Below are 18,621 nucleotides of genomic sequence, written 5' to 3' on the forward strand. Positions count from 1 at the left end.
AGGGACTAGGGTTTCTTATGTGTTAGTAAAGAGACTAGCATAATGAAGCCCCCTCCTGATTGCTTAATAATATGTCATACATCTAAAACTCTTCACAAAATACACAAAAAAGTGGACTCTTTCCAGCATGCTTAAATACTGACAAAACCAATTTTGTGGAGCACTTCTTTGTTTGGAATCTGCTACCTGCTACATGAAAGACCAAATTTAAATCTATGAATCACCGCGAGAGCTGTGCTATTCTGGGACAATGCAGATCACAGAGACCAGATGAAACACGTGAAAGCTGGGACATAACATTCTCTGTCAAGGAGACCCAGCTGTGGAACTATCTTCCAGAGGAGATCAGGGAAATCCAAAGTCTGATCATCTTTATGAAATGCTGCAAAGCCACCTTCTCTGAGAAAGTCTTTCCACCATAAGTGGTTATCACAATTCAAAACCCCTTTTATTCCCAAACCTCTCATAATTCTTTTTCTCTCCCCTCTCCACACAAAAATGTACCCCTAAAAGGGAGAAATGCCAGACTCTATGAAGTCCACTAGAAACATGGCTACTGCTATTGATGTTACATAGAAGGTGCTCAGATACTCTGACATGGGTGGCAATAAAACTGTGTGTGAGAGAGAGAATCTACCCCAAAACAAACCAACAAGAGAGCCTCTAACAACCAGCACAGTGTCTGGTATTTTAAATAAGTCTTCCTAAAATTCTGCCCATGAGTATGCCAACACGCTCTCACTGAAGTTAATGGAGTTGCATGAGAATAACAGAGTAGCATTTGGCTCTGTCATTAAATGACTTTTACAACATCAACACACTTCAGTCACAGGAGGGGGTCAGGCAGATTGTCCAGTAGTACATTTCCATGTGTCTCTACTGTAAAGATTTGACCACAGAGTGAGAAAAATTGTTGTTTCTGCCCAGCACTCACTTTTTTCACTTTTGTCATTTTTAAGATTATAGGTAAAATGAATTTGGAGTGTGAAATGAATGTGTCTGACTCCTCCCAGATTTGCAGAGGGATTGGTTGGGGAGAGGGTAAGAGGAAAAAAGGAGCCTCTCTTAAGCTTTCTACCCAAAGTGCACTTGTCAGCATGAGTAGACAGACACAGGCTAGCTCTACTGGAGCTAGTGTGCTAAAAATAGCAATGTAGCTGGGGAACATTGGCTCCACTGGATTCGTTGAAGCTGAGGCAACAATCAGCTCCCTTCTATAAGTACTAATAATTAAAACAGGCTAAAACAAAGTCAGAGAACAATAGTTCTGCTATGAACTAATCATGACCGCTGCTTTAAATAGCTCTTGCAACATTTTTTAAAAGCAATATCATTTATGTTGATAGAAGTTTCTGTTTTGTAAACAATTAGTATGGGAGGAAGAATAGCTTATTTTATACATTCATGGAACCTTTCAAAGTTTCACTCAGGGGTTACATTAATGTTCTCAGCTGCAAAATTTAAACCTAATGTCATTCAAAGTTCTTTTAAACATGGTTCTTTTAAACCATGATGCCATTGTCTTAGAAGAAACATATGATACACGGAGGCAAAATATGTTTCATTCTCGCTGTTTACACTTCTTACAGCAATAAAAGTCCTTTTTATCATCATGATTCAGACCAATAGCCCTAAAATATTTTAATCTCACTAATAAAATACTGTTTGAAATATCAGATTAAAAAGTTTATTTCATTGTCTGTGAGGATGTTCACACTTTCCATTTAAATGATAAGTTCTATATGGAAAAACTGCTCACTAGTAAAGAAATGAATTCTAAGTAATAACCACAAATGTAACCAAGAGCCACTGGAAAACATTTGGAAATAAATGCTTCACCAAACTCTTGATGAAAGATGGGAAACACACACAAAGCTTTTACACATCCAATAGCTAGAGAGGAAGTACCACACACCTGCATCAGCTGTTTGGGGAACCTGTTGAGGCTGGTGGTGAAAGAGGGACAGTCACAGTAGCAAGTGAGGGAGACGCTCACCAAGGGATAATAGGTAGCTTCTTCTCCTGGGAGTCTCTGGCACCCACTGGCCAGCTGCGGGAGCGGGTGCTCATTGACCAGTGTTTCCCATTTCCCAGGATTAAACCCAGCATGGGAGCCACATGGAGCCTCCTTTGGCTTTGTTCCAGCATTGGCTTTTTGTAGGTTACTTTACTAGTTTTCTTTGCATCCTTTAACTCAGCTCAGACTTTGTTTTTTCATTTATTTATTTTACTGAGCAGCAGCTTTAGGGCTTGATTTCTGTGATGCTGCTCACACACTTAGAATTAAGCATGTGCATAAGTGCTTTGATGAATCAAGGGCAGAATGCTCAACACCTTTAGAAGGATCAAGCCCTCAAAACTCCATAGTCAGTCATTCTTTGGCCTCTATACTAAGGCCTGGTCTACACTAGGAGTTTATGTCGAATTTAGCAGCGTTAATTCGACTTAACCGTGCACCCGTCCACACCAGGTAGCTAATTAGTTCGACCTAGAGGGCTCTTTAGTTCGAATTCTGTACTCCTCCCCGACGAGGGGAGTAGCACTAAATTCGACATGGCTATGTCGAATTAGGCTGTGTGTGGACGGAAATCGACCTTAGTAGCTCCGGGAGCTATCCCACAGTGCACCACTCTGTTGACGCTCTGGACAGCAGTCCGAGCTTGGATGTTCTGATCAGCCACACAGGAAATGCCCAGGGAAAATTTGACATGCTCCGGCGCCTTGTGGATGTTCTGCAGGACCACAGGCAGGAGGACAGAGCCCCCCTGCACTGTATCTGCAACCGCCCTCCCCCGCCACAAAGTCCCAAACCCCCCTCACCCAAAGTAACAAGAAGGAGGGGCGACAGGGACCGTGAAAACTGTCACTGCACCCCTGCAGAGTGCACAAATACAAGAAGGCTCTCATTCCCTAAATGTTGAAAAGTCCTTCCCTTCCTGGCTCACCGAAGCCCCAATCCCAGTTTCATCCCCTAACTGTGTAGTTGATTATTAAAAGTAGTTTGCTGTTAATTACTATTTCCGTCAAGTTTTTCTACAGAAGACTGTCTGTGAAGGGGGTGGGGAAGGGGGTTGTTAATTGCATAGGACAGTCACCTTTACCAGGGTACAGACACGGGGGCAGGATCAACAGCAGGTCACACACACAGTGCAGTCAGTAGGCACCCTGGTCGGCCTGGGAGGTATTTTCCATGTTCTGTGTGGGTGGGGGGTACGTGACTTTGTGGCATGGGAGGGCGGTTACAGAACTTATGCAGCGGTCCTTGTCCCGAACCACAGAGCCACGCAGCAGGGGAATCTGTAACCGTCCTCCCCCGCCACAAGGTCACGTAGCCCCCGCACACAGAGTCCCGAAAAGGAGGGATGGCAGGCTCCATTGAAACAACCAGTCCGGCACTGCAGACCGCTCTAGGAGAAGGAGCCTATCATTCCTCGAGTGTAGAAGCGGTGTTAACATCACTGCACACCCTACCCACCACAGTCTGTGTCCCTGTTTCAACCCTTTAACGCGAATTCATTAATAAAGAAAACGTTAATTAACAATGTTCCATTAACTTTATTTTTAAATGTGTGTTGGAAGGGGGGGAAACGTGGTGAATGGGGTATGTAACCGCAGAAGAAAGTCAACAGTAACTGAAGCAGGGGCAGGTTCAGCTTCTCTGTAAAGAAACTGAACAGTCACAGGTTACCCTGCTCCCTGAGGAACCTAGCTTTCAAAGCCTCCCAGATGCACAGCGCTTCCCGCTGGGCTCTTCTAATTGCACGGCTGTCTGGCTGAGCGTAATCAGCAGCCAGGCGATTTGCCTCAACCTCCCATCCCGCCATAAAGGTCTCCCCCTTGCTTTCACAGAGATTGTGGAGCACACAGCAAGCTGCAATAACAATGGGGATATTGGTTTTGTTGAGATCCGAGCGAGTCAGTAAGCTCCTCCATCTCCCCTTGAGACGTCCGAAAGCACGTTGAATGCTGACAGTTACCCAAGACCACCCTTGACACATTTTTCCCCCCAGCATGCATTGTGGGGAAATCCCAGAATTCAAATGGGCAGCGGGGACTGCGGGAACTGTGGGATAGCTTCCCACAGTGCACCGCTTCCAATGTCGACGCTTGCCCCGTTAGTGTGAACTCACAAAGTCGAATTAGTGTCCTTAGTGTGGACACACAAATTCGACTTTGTAAGGTCGATTCCACAAATTCGAATTAAGTTAAATCGAACTAATCTGGTAGTGTAGACATGCCCTAAGACTGCCAAGAGAGGTACCTATTAATCCCAGTTGTAATAATGGTAGGTTTTGTAACACATATCCATGGGGAACTAGACTGAGACCACATTACTCATTTCACACAGGCCATGGAACCCATTTTGGGTCATTATCAGCCTTTTCTGGATTTGAACTGGTTACTTGGGCTTGAAGTCCGATTTCCAGTTTCTCTCTCTCTCTCAAAGATCTGTAAATAGTGCCCATCACTGGTATATATACATGTTGTTGATCTAAAGCCCATTCAGTTCTCCACTGAACATAGTTCTGATGGAAGTTTTCCCAAGTCTCGTGAACAATGTACTTTATTTTAGATACTCTATACAAGAATTCTTGTACAGTTCAGCATTATAAAGAAACCATAACTACACATACATTCATACCATTGTGATTTTTAAACCGACTTCTTTGAAAACAAGCCAAAATCAATGTAATGTTAATGTTCCGTACGCACAGTTTGGGTTGAAAATTAAAAATGGGAAAAGGAATCAAGGCTTTGATCTTGCCAAAACACTTAAAGTTTGGATGCACTCAGATAAAAGGTTCTGGTTTTATTCTGTCTAGTAATAATATATAAAAAACTGTTCATACCAAGGTGTGCTGGTCCTTTCAGTGTAAGTCTCACACTGCGGCTCCCATGAGGTATAGCAATCACAATTTCTTCCCCTAGGAAAATTAAGAAACTGTTTTAGAAATGATCTTGCACCAGGGAATTATCACATCACGTAACTAGACTGAAAACTGTCAAATGTGTCTCAAAAAATATTTAACAGGTTCCACAATTTTTCTATTCAAATAACATATTATTTTATTAAGTATAATACACCAAGTCTGTTTGCTAAGCTATGCAACTATTAAGACCTGCATGTGGACGTGTAAATCTTTTCTGCTATTGGTAAATTATTTTCTATTAACAAAAATAACTAAAATGTCAGTAGTACATTAGGTGCATATTTATACTTTGTTGTCCTAGTTTTATTTCCTAATCACTGGTCAGACTTAGCAAATCCCTTAACTAGTGTTTCCCCTTGCAAGCCCCCCATGCCCCCAGCTGTTCAGTTTCACTTTGCCCACACCTCATTTCCTAGAGCAGGTCACAACTTTAATAAGTGGCAGGATTTACAGGAAATAAATCATCTACATAACACTAACCCTTAACCAATTACAGACCAGTTAAAAGCAAATTATAACAAAGTCTGCTTGTAACTTACAATATAAGATTATTCCTTCCAGGAACAGTCCCAAGTTAAAACTATAAACCAAACCAGCATCAAACAGGACAATTCAACCAAAAAAAAAAAAAAGCTTTTGCTTGCCTGAAATACCCCTTAACAATAATCATACTTAACATATATATTTTTAATCTGTAGATCTCGGAGTGCTTTACAAAAGGTGGGTGGGTATTACTGCCTCCATTTTATAGATGGGCAACCTGAGACTGAGCCAAGGTCCAATGGCAAATCAATGGAGAAGCTAACAGACCCTGGGGTCTAATGATTCTGGGGCCTCTCCACTCCATCATGTGTCACGCCCTCGGAATGGGGAAGAGTCAGTGTGCAAAAGGGATCAGCATTGTCCTGAGTTCTAAATCCCCATAGGTTCTGGAGGGGAGGGGGTTGATGCCACAGAGACATGACAGCCCCATTGACCTTGCCCCTTCCCACATCCATCATGTTCCAACCCAAACGTCATAAAGCTGCAAACCCAATTCTGCACATATCAACCACACTGGCCAATAGCTACACAGAGACACTCTCTGCAGGCATATCCCATACAGGTTAATCTGGCCTTTAAATTACCTAACAATAACACCCACGTGCTATTAGGTTGCCTCGAAGTAGGTTACTACATCAGAAGTCCATGAAGAAATGTAGAGAGAGAGATGGAAGCTAAGATTAATCCTACTTTCATTTAATTCAATAGGAAGTTTGCCATTTGATTCAATGTAAACATCATCAGGCCCTCGGAAAGTTAAAAATAATGTAGCTGAGGCTAAAGGAATGGTGAAAATCTGATAAGGCTTGCTAGCCTTGAGAGACCAAAAAAACAAAAACAAAAAAAATATAACTTTTCTTTTTCTCACTGGCAGTGCAAAAGAAGAACAAATCCTGCAAAGTAATCACAAAACCATGAACATAATGTAGGATAAACACATTTTACATTTCTCCTAGCAAACTGCCCTAGTATTGCCAAATACCCATAGGAACAGTCAAGTCTCATATTCAATCGCTTGATTCTGTAGATAAGTCTATCCTTGTGCTATGTGTTTGCTGTGGTGGATTTCACTGTAGTGGGTTCAAGAAAATAACAGTAACCCATTAATTGAAGTTTAGTGATACATTGCTTCAGAAATACTCATACAGTATTTTGAGAATACTTGGGTTATAATTTTTAACTAAAATAGTTGAAGAATTCTTTCTTTTCATGTGAAACAAGGCCTTTTTACAGTAGATGCTAAATTAGCAGCTTCTGGTTACCTCTCCTTGGCATAAGTATAAAATACTGCCAAATGCTCAGGATACTTCAAACAAACACTGCAATTATTTTCTTCTGAAATAATCACCTTCTTACATTACAGTTTTTATATTTCCAATCTCTAGGAAAGTTATTTAAATATAACCATTTATTTTGGACATAATGAAATGTGATCCTTATTAATTTCATATATAAGTATTCCATCAGCATGCAAAATACTACAGTCAGAACCATAATACAGCTCAGGAGACCTGGAAAACACATTAACTGCTCAGCCACTTAATATCTCTTTGCTTCTTGGTTTTTCATCAGCTGAATTGCAATCAATAGCCAAAAGGTAATGAATGACTATACCTTTAAGTACAATGAAATAACTGCGGAATTCGGGACTAGTCATTACGATGATACGAATAATAAACAAACAATAATAAGTGCCCTCCAGCATTAGAGACAAGACAGGTTTCCAGGGGCCTGTCTGACCCCACTTAATCAATGACTCTAGCTCTTCTTGTAAGCCAAACAGACCCTGGCCAGGGCACACAGCCTCTAAGAAGGGTTTGATCCTGGAGACCACTGAGCGCCCTGAGCTATTGGTTTCAGTGAGACTTTGGGCTCAATCTGTGAAGTGCCTCAAAGAGGCAAATGTGTAGGGTTGTGTGGTAGGGGTGACTGTAACTCTGGTTTGTAACATCTGGGGCTCAAAAGAGGGCCTGGGGACCCTAGAAAGGAGGATACCTGGTTAGTCAGAGACCTAGCAAATCACAGCCTGAGGGAACCAGGAAGGGGTAGGTGAGAGGTGCTTGCAACCTAAAGGAGAGAGAAGCAGCAAGGAAGAGCTGTCAGGAGTTTGGAAGCAGAGCTGTAACTGAGTTGCTGGTGAGGAGCTTGGAGGAAGCTGTTGGTAAAAACTGACCAAAGCTGGGGACCCCTGATGAGCAGTGGCCCCAACGTAAAGGGGAAGATCCAGCTTGGTCAGAAGAAGCCAAGTCTGGAAGCAAGAGGGTTGTTGCAGGAGGGTGGATCCCATGACCAGGGGTATGACTCCCAGGCAGGGAGGTTTGGGGGAGGGGAACCATGCAGGATGAGGAGGCCTGAAGCCTTGAGTGAAGGGCAGAGGGAAGACTGGTCAATCTCAATCAGGGAGGCCTTGAGAGTGGGGCCCTGGATTAGGGGCCAAAGGAACGGAGAACAAGAGCTGCTATTGATTCTTGCCGGTGATGCCTGTGGAGAGAGGAACAGGGAAAAGATTTCTTTACTGTGTTTACTGGAAGTTGGTTTTACTACAAGGTTTGGAGGAAGTAGTGCACTGGTGTATGTGAATAAATTATGCCCAGAGGTGGGCTCTGTATCAGACACAAAGAAACAATGTTCCTTTGCTCTGGCTGTCGAAAAGGGAAACTGAGACAGACATACTTGTCACGCTGCGGCCTGCCAGAGGAGGGTGCTCCAGGCAAGGCCACCCTATGACTTCTGCCATTCTTCCCCCACTTCACTAGTTTAGTTCAATCTTAGTAGTCCTGAAAGTTCCCGTTTCACTCTCCTTCAGCAGAACCTCTGACATATTCCACACTCGCTGCAACGTTCCCTGGTATGGCCCAAAGTTCTGGTGGGGGTGCGAAGTTTGCTATCATGCTATTTGGTAAGGCTGGCACTACAGCAGGATTTTCCTTGCCTCATGGGAGACAAAGCGGGCATGTACAATGTGTCTGGACCAGCCCGGCCACGACTTTTGCTCAAAACAATATTTCCAGCTGCCAAAGAAAAACTCAGGAGTTTGAAAATGGGACACTCCCAGAGGCAATGATGAGCTGAGACAGCATTCAGAAACTCAGGCAAATGGTCACTCTTACCAGTCACGGAGGCAAATTTCAGGATGAGCAACAAGGACAATCAGTGTTTCTGTGGCAAATGAAGGGAAAGAACATGATGCTGATCATCCGCTGCTTCTCTACTGGGCCGGAGCTACACATGGATATCACTGGGCCAAGCATAATGCTTGTATGCACAAACGGGGCTGCTTTTCCTGCTGTTGGGAGCCTTCCTACACCAGTGGTTGCCCTGTATCCAGCCAACAAATGAATTAGTCAGAGAAAGCCCTCAGGAAACGGGCAGTTTATAATTGGCTTCCCAATTCCTATTATGATCATGGACAATAATGCTGGCAAGCCATTGCAGTGTCGGCTTTTGGATTGTAAGCTCTCTGGGGACAGGACCTTCTTGTGTGTTCTGGGTTTATACAGCACATGACTAGGGCTCCTAGGCACTACAGTAACATTCATAACGGAGGGGATGAGCGGAAATGGAAAGAGTTATCCTAGCTAGCCCCACATCAACTGAGCATTCCCCATGCCATGGGAACCCTTAGCTACCCCTGCCTTTAGGGGAACTTTATATCAGTGCAAAGGGGGCTTAGCATGAGCCAGCATCTGGCTCCAAATCTAACAATTTAAAAGGTCTCTGGTTCTCCCTGGAAAGTATATGCTCCGCATGCTTACTGGAACACGAGCCCTTGTATTTCCAAAGTGGTGTGCAGTGGTTTTTAAGTGGCACAGTTCCCATTAAATCAATGGGACTCATATTGTTAAAAGCATACAAACGCATATAAAAATTTAAGAGGAAGTGGCTACTCCAGGTTCTGTACTTAGAGATTCCAAAACCATTTTAATACTATGTCTGTATCTTTGAAGGTTAATTGCTAGCTTTTATCTATAGCTGAAAATCAAATGAGCCAAAAATCATAACACTACCATGGACGAAAGCTGGAAGGAAATGCCTGGCATTAGGTCACCATTGTTCCCATTAAAAACCAAGGCACACATGACTAGGATCTTGTATCTCCCGCCTGAGGCTGCCTATTTTATGGACTCCTGTTTTTTAAAAATCATCATTATCCTGCATTTTGCTGTGTTGAAGTAATAGTCCACCTTCTGTCGTAGCTCAAGGACTGGTCACTATGCTCTGTCAAATATCTCAAACACACACAACATTCAGATGCACGTAATAAATATGGCACTCACTTTTCAGCATATTGGATCACTTCAATTTTAGATGACCATTTAAGATGATCCTGTGGGATTTTGGACATTGGATTTCAGAGAGAGCCCCAACGCCAGTAAGATCACACCCAGATTCCTGGGACTGAAAATGGGGGAGCCACATTCCTGAGCCCCCTCTGAGACTTATGCAAATACAAGTGAGACTAAAATACATCCTTATCTTCATCAGCTTCCCAATATATGTGATGGAACAATGTAGTCTCTCTCCTGTCTAATTATAAAGCAGACTTACAAATGGCTCCTAGAATATTCATGCTTTCCTGGAATGCTTTCCAAAGGGAGTTGCATGAAACACTCTTATTACAAACCTTAAGACTGGAGCACAGAAAGGGTGGCATTACACAATGCAGTAAAGCTGCTTGGTTTAAGTTGGTCCAGCCCAGTATAGTTAAAAGTTAAGTACATTGTGAGTGGAAAAGTGAACTCACTAAAGGCTTGTCTACAGGGGAAGCTAGTGTTGTAAATTTAAAGCACAACAGCTTTTTGGCACTAACTCCCTATGTGGACATTCGTATTCCACACTAAAAATGCCTTTGTGCCATTGAGCCTAGTCCACTTTAAAGTGTATTAAGCTAAACTGCAAAAAGGCTCTCTCAGTGCAGAATAAGAGAGTGTCCACACGGGGAGTTCATGAGTAGCTATTGGACTTTAAAAATCACAACCTAGCTTTTTCACACTAACTTTCTGTGCAGACAAGCCTTAATATTGGAACATGCGTGGCAAGTTTTATAAAATAAAGAGGATAATGAATCATTAGGGAGATAAAAAAGCAGCTTAGACTGCTGCCACTCAACACGATGACATATCAGTTGCTGACACTTATTTTAAGCTAATGTCTGGGTACGTCTACAGTATGAAATTAATTCTAACTTATTTTATTTGAATTTTTGGAAGCGATTTTATACATTCGGTGTTGTGTGTCCCCACTAAAGCGCGTGAATTCGGCAGAGTGTGTCCACAGTACCCAGGCTAGCATTGTTTTTCGGCCATCGTGAACAGAGCCTCACACCTTCTGCCGCTTTTTCCATGTTGTCTGTCCTGGGCTCCCGTGGAAGCTACAGAAGGCAACAATTCCTCACCGTTTTTCAGCCATTATGAACAGAGAGATTCCGCCACAAACTCTGCTCTCCCGCTCTTGCAGCTCTAACGAGCTTCCCGACTCCATGAAAGCTACAGAAGACAATCACTTACTGCCTTTTATTGGCCATCTTGAACCGAACAGCTTGTTTCACGCCCTTTTTCCAGGATTACCCATGCAGCACCATAGCGCGGCAAGCATGGAGCCCGCTCTGATCTCTGCTGCAGTTTTGACCATTGTAAATACCTCGCGCATTATCCAGCACTATGTGCAGTACCTGCAAAACCAGGCGAGGAAGCGATGATAATGCAATTACTATACTGATGAGGACATGGACACAGACATTCCTAGAAGCACGACATGTGGTGATTGGGAGATCATGGTGGCATTGGGCCTGGTTCATGCCGTGGCACGCCAGTTCTGGGCCCGGGAAACAAGCACAAACTGGTGGGACCGCATTGTGTTGCAGGTCTGGGATGATTCCCAGTGGCTGCAAAAATTTTGTATGCGTAGGGCCACTTTCATGGAACTTTGTGACTTGCTGTCCATCGCCCTGAAGCACAAAGACACCAAAATGAGAACAGCTCTCACAGTTGAGAAGTGAGTGGCCATAGCACTGTGGAAGCTTGCAACGCCCGACAGCTACTGGTCAGTTGGGAATCAGTTTGGAGTGGGCAAATCTACTGTGGGGGCTGCAGTGCTGCAGGTAGCCAACGCAATCACTGGCCAGCTGCTATCAAGGGTAGTGACTCTGGGAAATGTGCAGACCATTGTGGATGGATTTAATGCGCTGAGGTTCCCTAACTGTGGCGGAGCGACAGATGGAACGCATATCCCTATCTTGGCCCCGGCACACTGGGGCAGCCAGTACATAAACCGCAAGGGGTACTTTTCCATGGTGCTGCAAGCATTGGTGGATCACAAGGGACGTTTCACCGACATCAACGTGGGAGGGCTCGGAAAGGTGCATGATGCTCATATCTTCAGGAACTCTGGTCTGTTTGAACAGCTGCAGGAAGGGCCTTACTTCCCAGACCAGAAAATTACTGTTGGGGATGTTGAAATGCCTATAGTTATCCTCGGGGACCCAGCCTACCCCTTAATGCCATGGCTCATGAAGCTGTACATAGGCACCCTGGACAGTAGTAAGGATCAGTTCAACTATAGGCTGAGTAAGTGCAGAATGGTGGTAGAATGTGCATTTGGACGTTTGAAAGTGCGCTGGCGCAGTTTACTGACTCAGTTAGATCTCAGCACAACCAATATTCCAATTGCAATTGCTGCTTGTTGTGTGCTCCACAATCTCTGTGAGAGTAAGGGGGAGACATTTATGGCGGGGTGGGAGGTTGAGGCAACTCGCCTGGTGGCCAATTTCACACAGCCAGACAACAGGGCGATTAGAAGAGCGCATCAGAGAAACTTTGAAAGCCAGTTTCATGATTGGCCAGGGTACGGTGTGACAGTTGTGTTTGTTTTTCTTGAAGTTACCTGCCCCCTATATATATATATATGAAAGGAAATAAAGTCTAAATTGTTTAAAACTGTTCTTTATTATTTGTTGCACAACACATTGAGAGAAATCAGAAGGCACACTGCGGGGCGGGGGGGGGTTAGAGGGGTGGAGGAGGAGGAGGGAAGGACAAGTCAAGAAACCAAATAAAGAAGTTCACATATGCCAGCTTTCTGCTGCTTGGGCAATCCTCTGGGGTTGCGTGTGTGGGGCCCCATAGACTCCCCCCTCATGTTCTTGGGCATCTGGGTGAGGAGGCTATGGAACTTGGGAAGGAGGGAGGGCGGTTATACAGGGGCTGCAGTGGCAGTCTGTGGTCTTGCTGCCTTTCCTGCATTAGATCCACCATACAGCGGAGCACATCAGTTTGCTCCCCCATGAGCTTGACCATAGCTTCCTGCCTGCTCTCATCACGCGTGTCCCTCCTCTGTTCGTGTTCCTGTAATGCTTTACGGGACTCCACAATTGTTTGCCTCCACGCATTCAGCTGGGCCCTATCAGTGCGGGCAGGGTCGGCTCTGGCTTTTTTGCTGCCCCAAGCAAAAAAAAAAGGGGGGGGGGAGGCAGGGCCACCGGAGCAGCAAAGCAGGGGGGAAAAAAAACGGCGTGGCTGAGCGTCAAAGCAGTGGGGGGAACACAGCGCGGCTCCCATTGGCCTGGAGCAGTGAACCGCGGCCAGTGGAAGCCGCGATCAGCCTAACCTGTGGACGTGGCAGGTAAACAAACCGGCCCGGCCCAACAGGGGCTTTCCCTACACAAGTGGCGTCCCAAGTTTGGGAAACACTGTCCTATGCTATAAAAACACCTGCAATTATTCCCTGTAAGTACAGTATGAAGGTAAAGATAACCCACTTCACAGTATCACTGCCACTTATGTCAATCAACAAGCAATTTATAGCCAGGCTCTAGCCAGTGACCAGTGCGCACATCACTAGCCCACGTTATTGTGTGCTTATTATTGTTACTGTCATCAGTTCACTGTCATGTTGCATCTTGTCTTAAATTAGATAGAAAGCTCACTGGGACAGGAGCCAAATCATCCTATGTGTTTGTACAGAGCCTCACACATTAAGGGTGCCTGAGCCTGACGGAGGCCTTTGGGTGCTACTATAATAATAATAATAATTAACAGAAGAAGATAATCTAACGGAAATATGACATTGCTGTGCACTCACGGCCAACACCACTTGGGACCTTGGTGTGACATGTTGGGGTACCATTATCTTAACCAAAATCAAAATCAAAGATGAGTAAAAAAAATGGTCCCTTTGTGGCAGGGTTTAATCCAGTTGCCCTAACCTAAATTAATAGTTGGGTAAGAGCTTCCTATCCGCTCCCATTGCAAGAAAATACACTAGCCCCCAATACTTTCCTAACAACTTTCTCTTGATACAAGCTGTTGCTGGGCGCTATCCAACTTGTTATCAGTCCTGGCGCTCACCCTTATATTCTAAGTGATGCCCTAGCTTGGATCACACTTTACTTTGCAGGGGCAGTGAGGCCATTACATTAGCAGAGCAAGTTACATGATGCTTTCTACACTGTTCTGATTGTGTCTGATTACCACTCGAATACATGACATGTCTTTACAGAGGCAAGCTGGACAAATATAGACGTGTTTGCTTCTCCTCACTGACTTACTTTCTAGACCATATCCTGTTCAGCTTACTCATGTGAGTAGTGCCACTGACTTATGTGGGACTACTCACAAGAACCAGCCATGATTTGGCCCTTTATTTTCAATTCAAGAAATGAATCAGATACCCAGCATAGGCAGACAACTTTTGGTGTAGCTCTTAATTCAAAGACAGGTTATTATTCAGTACTCTTTTTTATTGCTATTTTTAAATGTTTGATAATCACCCATCGGTGCAGTATTGTAAATGATAGAGGAATAAAGACCACTGATCTGAATGAAAATGAATTATATTATTATGATATAGCCTTCACATTGAGATTATTCATTATTATTATTAAAAGCTGAGCTACAAACAGTATATACAGCATAATTCATACTCAAATAACATAAACCAGTGGGTCTATATAGCATTCTTGCTTCCTGGTATTCTGTGGCAAGTAACTAGCTTGGCATGTGAGCTCAGGCTCTGAGCCTGCAATGAACTCTGCATAGGTAGATCCTTGAACCCATGGTAATTTAATTGACAGAGGGGTCTGCTTGCACTGACCTCATTGCTTAAGACTACAAATGAAATTACTTATTATATACTAAGCTTCTGTATGATACAACACAGAGACACATTTAAAAAACAGGACAGACGCTGTTGATTTTGAGATCAAGTTTTGTTTTAGATCTATCAGAAGTATCATCCGCCTCCTTTATAGGGAATTTTAGCTTAGGAGTAAGAATTTTTTCGAGTTAAAATTTGGAACAGAACGACTCAGGCTGTCACTTAAATCAACAAAACTCTTACACTGATTTTTATGAATAAAGACATACAATTAGCAGCCTGTCAGGCAAATGGATCTCAGGGAAATGAAATGTACAATACACAATGGGACAGCCAATGTCCATAAACCAGAGTTTTCCTACACAAGCCAAGACAGATCAGGAAAGCAAGCAAGTCTCATAAGTCCAAGAGTAATTCCAAACCAACCAACCACACGAACTCCCATGAAGAGAAAGTAGTACACTGTTCTTCCTTCACAGAACTATGGGTGTTTAGAAAAGACTGCATGGATTTCACTCTGTAGAGTTACTGGTTCATTCTCCATTTGGGGAGGGAATAAAGAAGAGAAGAAAACAGCTCATGCATTATACATCATGAACAAGCCTTACATTCTAAAATGAGTTACACACACACACACTCTTCCTCAGTCAACCACTTACAGAAACACAAAGTTCCTCTGCATAACAGACTACGTCATGAGAGATAGTCAAATAGTACTGAACATTTTTTGTGAGCTACTAAGTGAAATACATCATGAATTCTGGAGCACAATGTTTCCAAGCCAATTATTTATTTTGTATGAGTAAAGAACTCAAAAGTTAGGAAATGCCAGAATTAATGTTTTCTTAATTTGCCACCCTTGAGATTATGCATTATGATATTGTGTTTAATTACATTATCACATGCTATTTCCCCCCCCCCTCCAGGTTCCCTTCTTCATTCAGTGCACACAATGGACAGTGCTCACTTACTTTTGTTTACTCCTCATTGTTCCAGGTCTTATTTGCTGTACACTAATCAAACCTGCTCTGAAGGAACTCCCTAGCAGGAAATTGATACTTTTGGCATTTAGTAACTTTTGAGTGCTTGAATTTGCAACCTAATTATGCTCCTATAACACAGTTTTTGTATGTTTAATTTCCTAGGTTTTTAAAAAAGCAAACTGAAAAAAAAAATCCACACCGATGAAAAACGCCAATGAAAATCCCCCATGAAAAACACAACACGGACTGTGAAATCTGGTCTCCCCCCATGAAATCTGGTCTTTTGTGTGCTTTTACTCTATCCTATACAGATTTCATGGGGGGAGACCAGTGTTTCTCAAATCGGGGGTCCTGACCCAAAAGGGAGTTGCGGAGGGGTAACAAGGTTCTTTTAGGGGGGTGGTGGTATTGCCACCCTTACTTCTGCACTGCTTTCAGAGCTGAGCAGTCAGAGAGTGGCAGCTGTTGGCCAGGCGTCCAGCTCCTAAGGCAGCTCCCCGCCAGCAGCAGCACAGAAATAAGCATGGCAATACCATGCCACTGTCACTTCTGCGCTGCTGCCTTCAGAGCTGGGTGGCCAGAGAGAGGCGGCTGCTGGCTGAGGGCCCAGCTCTGCAGACAGCAATGCAGAAGTAAGAGTGGCAATACCATAGCATGCCATCCTTACTTCTGTGCAGGTGCTGATGGCAGCTCTGCCTTCAGAGCTGGGCTCCCGGCCAGCAGCCGCCACTCTCCAGCTGCCCAGCTCGTAAGGCAGCGCCACTGCCAGCAGCAGCACAGAAGTAAGGGTAGCAGTACCACAACCCTCCCTACAATAACCTTGTGACCCCCCCAACTCCTTTTTGGGTCAGGACCCTTACAATTACAACACCATGAAATTTCAGATTTAAATAGCTGAAATCATGAAATTTACAAAATTTAAAATCCTATGACTGTGAAATTGACCAAAATGGACCGTGAATTTGGCAGGGCACTAATTATGTGACATCATATTGATACCCATGTGGGTCATCAGAGGGGTGGAATCTTTAGATCCATTGCACAGACTTCAGCCTATAAAGGAGTAACTAATAGCAGGACTGTGATAGGCCACCATGCTCCATGTGGAACAGCATGGGGGATGAGATACTTTGCCAGAGGGTTTCACAGATATCTGCTGACAGAAGAGGAATGGTGAGACTTGGGAATCTTCCATTCCAAGCTCTGGAGGGAAGTGCGCTCTAGTGGGCACGGCCTCTTCTGGCCATTTCCTCTAAGCTTAACTCATAGACTCATAGACTCTAAGGTCAGAAGGGACCATTATGATCATCTAGTCTGACTCCTTCTGCCTCCTCCTCTTCCCTGGCCCAGTCCTGTCTCTTCCTCACACCTGTCTCTTTGTCCCAAGTCCTCTTGCTGATCCAGTCCCAGTCTCCACTCCTCTAGCGTCTCATCCCAGTACTAGTCTCTTTACCCAGCTCGTTCTATTCTTCCCCTCCAGGCTCACTGTCTGATTCCTAGTTTCTCCCCCTTGCCACACCCAGCCCAGGTCTCCTTGTCCAGCCATTCCCAGTTTTTTCCTCCTAACTCTTTGTCCAATCTGTCTCTCCCCTCCCCACCACTGGCTCACAGTCCTGGTCTCTATCCCCAGAATCCTTATCTGATCTCAGTCTCTGTAGCTCCTTTTCCCAGTCTCTTTGCCCAGCCGCTCACAGGCCTCCCCAGCTCCTTGTCAGATCTGTCTCTCCCGCTACACTCCTGGCCCCGTTCTTCCTATTAGTTCATAGTCCCAGTCTCCTTGCCCACCCAGCCCCAATCTCCCCCTCTCTTCCCAGCTCTACATTCAATCTCATTGTTCTCCCCACAACAAACCAACTGGGTCCCAGTCCCCCAATATTTCCCTCATAGGCTCCCAGGCTTTCCTCTTCCTCCAGCACCCAGGACGAGTGTCTCTCTTCCTTCCCCCGTCCCAGTTTTACTAGACTCCTTGTCCCACTCTACTCCTTTCCCTCCCTCCAGTCTGGCTTTTGTCCCGAGGGGAGGAGGGGGGTCATTAAGAGTACAGCAGAGACAGGCTTTCTGCTCTCAATTCCAGTGCCCAGCCCCACCCTGTGCTGGAGCGCCTGGCAGCAGCAATTATAGGCAAAATCGTTCTGATCCACTGCAGCCTTGGGCTGAGCATGCTAAGGTGCTCTGTGGGGCTGATGGATGCACAGAAGGGTCAGCACTAGGAGCTATGATGGGTGGACCATGCTACTAAACATCAAAGAATTCTCTAATGGGCATGCGCAAACTGCAATTTTTCAATGGCTTGTAAACAGGGCCGTCCCTAGCTATTCTGAGGCCATACACAGCCCCAGGGGAGGGGGTGGAAGCTTCACAGGGCGGGGCAGGGCTGGTTTTGGGGCAGGGGCAGGAGGGAACCGCCCCCCAGCACTCACCAGCGGCGCGGCTGGGGCCGGCTTGCTGTACTTCACGCTGCCGGCGAGTGCAGGCCTGGTCCTGCTTCAGTCCTCAGGGGAGTGGGGCCGGGACTGGAGCAGAGCAGGGGTGGGAAGAGGTGAGGCTGGGGCAGAGCAGGGGCAAGGACTATGGGGAAGAAGTGGGGCAGGTGCTAAAGCAGCACGCAGCTGCGTAGGGCACAAGGGAATTTGGTGCCCCACATTTCCTGGTGCCCTATGCAGCTGCGTACTTTGCGTATGGGTAGGGACGGCCCTGCTTGTAAATTTGCCAAATTTGGGCACTTTTTCAAAGGGGTGGCAAAAGGGATCCCTGATGCAAAGACCCCCTCTCTAACTTATGTAAAGTCTCTGCTTCAAAGCATGGAGGAATTAGAGCATTTCAAAGACATCTTGGATGGAATATTTCAGCCCTAATGGTCAAAATTTGGCAAAGTTCTAAACAACCAAAAACAAGGTCTTATAATGGGAAGTATCAGGCAACCTTAATATTAGGCAGTACCTACCAATCCTACCTATATTATGATCAAATTTAAATTAGTTTTGTGATTAAATAAATTATGTTTTGGGATGAAGCAGTGACCAACGGTAAATTACACACTGACAGTAAGAAATAATAAATAATGAGAAAAT

At 44.7% G+C, this 18,621-nt stretch overlaps 1 protein-coding gene across 14 annotated transcripts in view; it reads right to left on the reverse strand.

The window, feature by feature from the left end:
• ADAMTSL3 (ADAMTS like 3) overlaps positions 1-18,621 on the reverse strand; it is a 274,175-nt gene that overhangs the window by 96,894 nt on the left and 158,660 nt on the right. For all 14 annotated transcript variants that reach the window (XR_005585749.1, XR_005585750.1, XM_039492789.1 and 11 more), the window contains one exon: positions 4,851-4,925. Coding sequence is in view for 12 of the 14 variants with exons in the window: in XM_039492789.1 (XP_039348723.1) it covers positions 4,851-4,925 (75 nt within the window). In the remaining 2 variants the exon portion in view is untranslated. The remainder of the gene's footprint in view (positions 1-4,850; positions 4,926-18,621) is intronic.

Source organism: Mauremys reevesii, linkage group 10 (assembly GCF_016161935.1).
Source record: "Mauremys reevesii isolate NIE-2019 linkage group 10, ASM1616193v1, whole genome shotgun sequence".
Taxonomy (NCBI): Eukaryota; Metazoa; Chordata; order Testudines; family Geoemydidae; genus Mauremys; species Mauremys reevesii.